Source organism: Marmota monax, unplaced genomic scaffold (genome assembly GCF_021218885.2).
Source record: "Marmota monax isolate L192 unplaced genomic scaffold, Marmota_monax_Labrador192_F-V1.1 WCK01_AAM20220418_F8-fsc00133, whole genome shotgun sequence".
NCBI classification, from domain to species: domain Eukaryota; kingdom Metazoa; phylum Chordata; class Mammalia; order Rodentia; family Sciuridae; genus Marmota; species Marmota monax.
The window spans coordinates 4,880,202-4,888,163 of NW_026694821.1; the positions used below are offsets into that span (position 1 = coordinate 4,880,202).

General features: G+C 42.2%; 1 protein-coding gene across 5 annotated transcripts in view; it reads right to left on the reverse strand.

Moving 5' to 3' along the window:
• Pde1c (phosphodiesterase 1C) overlaps nt 1-7,504 on the reverse strand; it is a 601,507-nt gene extending 594,003 nt beyond the window's left edge. For all 5 annotated transcript variants that reach the window (XM_058573161.1, XM_058573164.1, XM_058573163.1 and 2 more), the window contains exon 1: nt 6,886-7,504. In XM_058573161.1, coding sequence (XP_058429144.1) covers nt 6,886-7,489 — 604 coding nt within the window. In that variant the 5' untranslated portion in view covers nt 7,490-7,504. The remainder of the gene's footprint in view (nt 1-6,885) is intronic.
• Nucleotides 7,505-7,962: the final 458 nt, after the last annotated feature.

Here is a 7,962-nt window from a genome sequence, read left to right on the forward strand (position 1 = left end):
CATCAGACTCTGATTCATTCTCGAATGATCTAGAGGTGGGCCCGAAAGAATGCATTTTAATAAGAACCTCAAGTATTTCGGAGGCAAAGGGTTTCCAAGTACCCTTTGAAAAGCACTGCCATGGCATAAACCATGCAATTCAATCAACTAGAGTCCACCTTGCACTGTTCACCTTTAACTTAACATTTACCATCTTTCCAACCCAATTTCAAGTTTGAACCCCACTTTGCTACTTACTAGCTCTGTAATCTCAGTCAAGTCACTTCACTTTTGAAAGGCTGTTTCTTCAACCATAAAATGAGGAAAATCAACTCTAAAATGTACTAATGTCACGAGTTCTCACAATATTTACTGTTCTGTTCCTCTTCCTGGACACAGAGATTACATTTCCAGCTCCTTGCACTTGGGTTGGGGCCATATAGCAAAGAGAACCAGCCTGCAATCTAAGCAGGATTCAGCCTCAAAATCCTCTGCTAACAGGACCAAATCAGAGACCTAGGAGTAGGGAGCCACCAGAGCAGGTATAAAAGACTGGACTCACAAGACTTCTACACCCCATTTACTCAAGGAAAGAAGTGCCTGACAAGATTTCTAACCAAGTGGCATATCTTAAACAGCTCTCATTTTGACCAATGAAAAATTATTTCTAATTAACCATATGTTGATTTTAAAACTCTTTAACACAGTTAAATACAACATAGTTGGAACAGTTGGAGGAAGAGTTGAAGAATATAGAGATACACTTTTCTTGAGTATTTCTGATTAGGGTATTAATGTTAACTATTCACTCCCAAAAGGAAGATTAAAGCACACACACACACACACACACCTAAGTTGAAAAATATGAATACATTAAAGACAATATAAAACTGTGGGAATTGGCCAGGCATGGTGCCACATACCTGTAATCCCAATAACTCAGGAGGCTGAGGCAGGAAGATCACAAGTTCAAAGCTAGCCTTAGCAACTTAGCAAGGCCCTAAGCCATTTAGTCTCAAAACTTTTTAAAAAATATTTTAAAAAGAGCTGGGGATATGGCTCCATGGTTAAGTGCACGTGGGTTCTCTCCCTGGTACCTAAAAAAAAGGGGGGGGGGCACTGAGTCATTACCTTAGAATTAGGTGATCCAGAGCCTCAAAGCTCTAACACCATGTGGACTGTGGTTTTTGCTTGCTTCCCCTCTGCCTTCAGTCCCACTTTCTGGCCCCACTCCATTTCTCTCCCCCACCATCTTCTCTCCCCTTATTAACTCCCACTGAAGAATCATCATGGCGTTGTGGAAAGAGACCAGAACTAGAAATCAGCAGATCTGTACCCTAACTCTGCCAGTCCACAGACTCCAGCTCTAGGTGGGGCTTTGCCTAACACAGTTACTCTCTCCATTATCTGTAAAAGTACCCAATATTTACTAAACAACTATCATGTCCAAGACTTAAGTACCTATATAAACTACCTTATTTAGATGAAGTTAGTACCATTTCCATTACCCAGATTAACAAAATGGGCTCAGAGAAGTTAGTTCATGGAGCCAGGAAGTATCAGAGCCTCTGAGATTCCAGATCAAGGCTCTGGAGACGGCTTCCCTGGTGTGGCACTGCCTGGAGGAATTAGTAATGGGACACCTGAAAGTCTAACTAACTGGCCGTGGTCTAGGATAAAACATGTCATCAATAATAAACTAAAAGGTGATTTAAATCTGCTTTCTTTATTAAAGGAGATCAATAAGGCCAACGGTCCCATCTCCCTCAGAAACCTGGTATGAAGAGACGATGACAAAGAGGCTCCCCAGGAGCTTTCTAATCTGTAGAGTGCTATACAGATCAGAAGTACCAGTCTTCCACCCAGCAGCAGGTAGATGTTCCACAGGAGGCTCAGGGCTAAGAAGGGCACCCCACTCGCCCTCAGCTGAGACTGACTTCAAAAGCAATGACTCTAATAACTGTCAGAAGAGAATCAGAGGAAAATGGTTCCGAGACTTCTCAGACTTGATAGGACTTTGGGATCCCAAATTGTGTCCCTTAGGGGAAGGAGGTGTGTCGAGAAGGCAGTTCTTGGAGGTTGTTACATTTAGGAGCCCAGTACTTGCTAGTCACACGTCTGTTCTCATCATTATTCCCTGTCACTAGCCTCAGCTTAGAAGGCTGCTCGTGTCTGCTTAAATTAACTCAGAACAGGGACACATGTTAAGAGATGTTGTGAGTGTTGAAAGATCAAGGTACCCGTGGTGTCGACACCTCACCCATCCACCCACAGATCTTTAAAATGACGAGAGTTTTGTTTTATTTTCACATTAGTCAGTCCTTTTAATTCAGCTAAAAGTTACCCAAAAATTTAATCCCAAGTAAAAGCTTCACTGATAAGGGATCATAATTATCCTGACATTTTAGAAATTGGCAAGAAAATGGTTGCTAAGGGGCTGGGGAGGTGAAGGAAATAGATTGAGTAGATGAAAGCTGTCGGAATCCAGAATTTCTCCTCCACAGCATTTGCCCAGGTCCCAAAACAAGAAGGGCTAAAGTGACATTCTTTATTTCCAGCTGCCCTCCTGGATGACTTTTATTAGAGGCAACTCATTTTCAAAGAGTGACCATTTGAACAGCAGCATCAGCAGCAACTGGAAACTTGTCAGAAATACAAATTCTCTGTTCCTTGTCTGACCCACCAATCAGAAACTTGGGAGGGGCCCATCACTGTGTTTTTAGTAAGTCTCCAGGTGCCTGCAATAAACACTTGGTGGTAACAGAATCACCTGGAAAAATTGGCTAATGTGCTAAAACCACAGCCCTATCCCCTAGCAACCAACCTAAGGTTCTGGAATTACCTCTCAGGTGACTCTGATAAGCACCGATGTTTGGAAACCACCAATTCTAACATCTGAGAGGGCCCAGCTAGAGGCAAATAGCAGCCACATCATCGGGAATCACAGAAGTATTACATGGAAACCAAGAAACAGACAAAAGTCCGGTCAGATAACTCTTCAAGGCTGCCACTGGACAAAAACTGGTTGCATTTTAAAGCGATTTAAATCCAGTGCTTACAGGACATCTTTTCCAAATGTCAAAAAAAAAAAGAAAGAAAATAAAAGGAAAAAATGGGACAATAACTAAAAATTAAAAGAGCCCTTAAAATATTAATACATAGATTATTGCCCCCCAAAAAAAATCACTTGCAACAATAACGAGGGTTTTCTAACAAAATCTAGGAGCCTTTGGTAATTAACCACAGATTATTAAGCAATAGAGAGCTGTGAACAGTTTCTTGTTTGTTTTGTTATTTATTTACTCTGAGGTGCCTTTTCATTAAAGGATTAAGTTTCTCCCTCTTTTTCCTCTTTTCCACCAAAGTTCTGCAACAAACAAACAAACATAGAAAACACCCATGCTTAATACATACCAGCTTGGGCTGGGGATGTATGTATGTACGTAGCTCAGAGGTACAGCATTTGCCCAGCATGCATGAGGCCCTAAGTTTAAGTCCCAGCACAGCGAGAAAAAAGAAAGAAACACACACACACACACACACACACACACACACACACACACCAGATCCTCACTTGGATTTTGTTGACTTATCTCACTGAATCTTCACAACAAGATGAGAAGGGAGTAGGGAAACAATCACCATGCCTAACAAAACAAATCTCAGAGGCTCAAAGAGTTAAAATTTCCATGAGAAAAAGTAGTTGATTTTGGACCCTGAATAGTGCACTTGCCTGGCAGGTGTGAAGCACTGGGTTCAATACTCAGCACAGTATATAAATTAAAAAAATAAAATAAAATAAAGGTCTATCAACAACTAAAAAATATTTTTAAAAAATAATAAAATAAAGGGGAACAAATGGCAAACTAACACATAGAAGCTAAGACAAACAACTTAGAGAAATAGATAGGAACATATAGTTCCAGAGTCAGACTACCTGGGTTTATATGCTTGCTCTGTCATTTGCTAGCTGTGTGACTAGTTAATAAACCTCTCTGTGCTTTAGTGTCTTCATCTGTAAAATGATAATTTAAAAATTCCATCCCACAATCTCACAAAATAGCATCCCACAAATAATTGTGGGATGTGTGTGTATGTGTGTGTGTGTGTGTGTAAAATTTGTTTAAAATACAAATTTTAAGCTAAATGCAGTGGCATACACCTGTAATTCCAGTGACTTAGGAGGCTGTGGCAGGAGAATGGCAAGTTCAAGACCAGCCAAGGCAACTTATTGAGACTCTGCCTCAAAATTAAAAAAAAAATAAAAATTAAAAGGACTGGAGATATAGCTCAGTTGTGGGTTCAATCCCCACACACACACACACACACAAAAAGATAAGATATGGGCTGGGTGCGGTGGTGAACACCTGTAATCCCAGTGGCTCAGGAGGCTGAGATGGGGGAGGGGGAGATCGTAAGTTCAAAGCCAGCCTCAAAAACAGGGAGGTGCTAAGCAATTCAGTGAGACCCCGTCTCTAAATAAAATACAAAATAGGGCTGGGGATATGGCTCAGTGATTGAGTTCAATCCCCAGTACCAAAAAAAAAAAAAAAAAAAAAAAGATACATATGCAAACCTAACTAATTTGCTCCCAGATTTCACAAGTTTCTGTTATTCTATGCAACACCATAAATTTTTAGAAATAAATCAGTTTGGTTCAGCAAAAAGCCACCAAGTTTCATAGTGAGAGACAACACACTTCATTTTTACAGATGATAAAAATGGGCCTCATCTGCAATTCCAGCTGTCTGAAACCCACCACACTTCAGAGATGTAATCTCAAGCACTAATTTTTTAAATGACAAAAATAAGAAATCTAATAATTTTATATAAGTATCCTAGGTGATATAAAACTCAGAATGTAATTTTAATTGGAAATATTCTTTATGAAATAAAAATGAAAGGCATAAAAAAATCCTGTACAATCAAAAAGTTAAAGTATTTCCAGGGTATAGTCAGTCATTAAACCTAGAACAGAAATTAATTGAGTGCAAATTCCTAGAAATTGGTTTCATGGCATTATAAATGTGTGAATTAATTGCAATATCCTAATCTTCTGATCACAATAGCAAAGGCATAGCAAGGAAAAAAAGTATTAACCATTCATGGATACATATGTTTGTAAGTCAACTAATACCCCACACAAAAAATAATATTTAAGAGTTCCCCAATGTAGACCATAATACATTTGTATAAAAACTATTCACCTACACATTAGAAAATACTAAGTCTCCAGATACTTTAACAATGCTTTGCTCCTATACAATATTTATAATGTGCCAACCATTTCTACCTTCATAATTTCCTTTGAACTTCCTGGCATAGGGGATGAGATAACTACATTCGTACTCATTTTTAAAGAGAAGATTGTACAACCTTAGAAAATTTAAGTAAGCTGCCCAAAGATGTTGAACTTAGCAGAACACAGGATCCTAACTCCTATTCTCTTTTTGTAAGTACCAAAAGATATGTCCATGAAAACATATTTAACAATGGTAAGTCCTCCCTAATCAGAACAATGTGTGTATTTCTTCTTTTAATTGTGGGGAGATGTCTGTTTGAATTGAACAAGAACAAATAAAAGCTAATGGGAAAACTGAAAATGTGTTTTTATTTTTTCACAGTACTGGGATTAAACCCAGAGGTGCTTTACCACTGAGGTACATTCCCAACCTTTTTATATTTTGAAACAAGGTCTTGCTGACAATATTTTTTGAAAGAAAATTCTCAAGGGAAAAATAATACACATATCCTTACCTCTCAGTGAGTCCAGGCGTAAGCCAATCCCCTCTTCACTAACCTCATCCTTTTGCACTTAGGGGGACCAACATTGTACACTTGATCTACTCAATCCTTCTTGAAAACTAGCAAAGGCATAATAACAGATAATCCTCAGCTTTGCTTGAGATGAAGTGAGGATTCAAGAATGAGACCAAAGGCCAACATATATATTTAACAACATTCTAGAGTGTCTTTTTAAAATTATGACCAAGAAATTTTACTCCCACTTGCACAAACCAGGACCTGCTTTGAATAAATGGATCTTTTGAATATCTCCAACTAAAAATTTTAAAAGTTTCGTCATTTCATTCCCTCAGCTGATGAAGTAAAAAGATCTTGTTCAGATATAATATTGGATATTTGCATAAAATTCTACAGTTTGCCAAGTATTTCTGCATGCATCTGGATATTAGCATAGAATTCTAAAGTTTGCAAAATATCTCTGCATGCATCCTGTCGGCTCATATTTTCCAGCTACCTAGTGAGATGTGTATTATTACCATCCCTATGACACAGATGAATCACTGGAAGCACAGGGAGAGTCTCTACCCAAGATCATAGTGAAGGCAGCAGGTGGAGACTGAGATTCACTTCTGACTCCAAATCCTGTGAATAATTTTCACTTCTCCCACATTGCCTGTCCTAAAAGTCTTCCCCTAAGCTGGCACCCCAAGTCCCTTCTGAAGGAACTAGTTCGAACCCTGGCTTCCTTCTTCACAGGAAAAATTAAGTCTTGGACCAGCAAGAATTTTCTGCCCTTTTCCGAATTCCCCTGGGACAAGGCAGGAAAGAATGCTTCTTTTGTACTTGTCTTTCCAAGGCGACAAAAAGACATTTCCCCGTGGTACTGGCGCCAGTATAAAGCTGAATAAAGGGGTCCTTGGGGTGTTAGCTGTCTTGCCAGCTATGTTTAAACCCCAAATGAAAAATAGTCCTTTTAAAATAACCCCTACTGATCTAAAAATAAATTTTAACTTGTAAAAGAAATTATGGCCAAGACGACAAGAAGAGCAAAGTCCCGTTGGGATAGAGAGACTTCTCTTCTCCCCCTGAAGTAAGAAGTTCCCTAAAAGGTCTCCTGGCAGGAGCTCCCCGCGATTTATCAGGCGAGCTAGGGAAACTCACCCGCAGGGCTGCAGCTTCGTGGCAAGCAGGATTGGGACATAGTCTCCACTCGCTTCAGCACCGCGGACAGCTCCCGGCTCTCCAACTTCGGGCGCTGGTCCCGGCTCTCGGCTGCTGGCAGCGCCTCCCAGGCTGCGGGAGGATTGGGCGTCTCTTCACGAGTTTGGGGGAACACGAGTGTGTCTCTGTGAGCAACCGGAGTTGCCGATGGGGCCTCGGGCTGCGATGGCGATGAGCCCAACTGCACCACGGTGTTGCGGGACCGCGCCAGCGCCGAGGAGACCGATCCCATCTCGGCGCGCCAGGCCGGGCCCAGGTGAGCTTCCCGGCTCCCCAGGGGATCGACACCCCTAAGCTGCCAAAGGCTTACTTCCTTCAGGCATCGGGGCGCCCCCCGCCGACTGCTCCACCTCGGTCCCTTCAGGAAGACGAGAAGGCTGCAGGGAGTGCTGCCCGCCCACCCCAAGTAGACTGAAGTAATCTGGGTGGTGTCAGCGCCTGACAGTCCAATGTGGATGGGGCACTTGGACAGAAGGAAGATGTTGACGTACAGAGATTGTCCGGAGGCTTTAAAGGGGGCCGAGGGAAGGAAGGGGCGTGGCATTGAGCACGGGATACTTTTCCCCCCACTTTTGCACTCGGTTCACCTGGGGACAAAGGCTTGGCGCCCTGTTCCTCTCCTCCTGGCACATCTGGGACTCTTCTGTCCCAGAGGAGGATGGAAGGTTTCACGAGGGCGAAGGAGGAGCCAGGATTGTTTTCTTCTCAATTACTCTTCTTAAAGCTAAAGTCTTGCTCTTCTAGGCTGTGCTTCCCGGAGGGTGCCAGGCTCAGGGCTGCTTGGTGATCCCCTCCCCAGCATGTCTTCTCCAGGTCCCTAACCCTGGACGCCGCCCTTTTACCCTTCCTTTAGGGGCTTAAGATCTGAGAGGGAGGCGGAAGTGCCAGCAGAATCAGCTGAGCTACATCTGGCTCAAGAGAGCAAGCAGGGAGGCGCCAGCAGGCCCTGGGGGCTCCCAAGACTGGAAGCCGAGCAGCCTGGGGCCCTATTAATAGGCCTGCTTTGCTGGCCAGGAT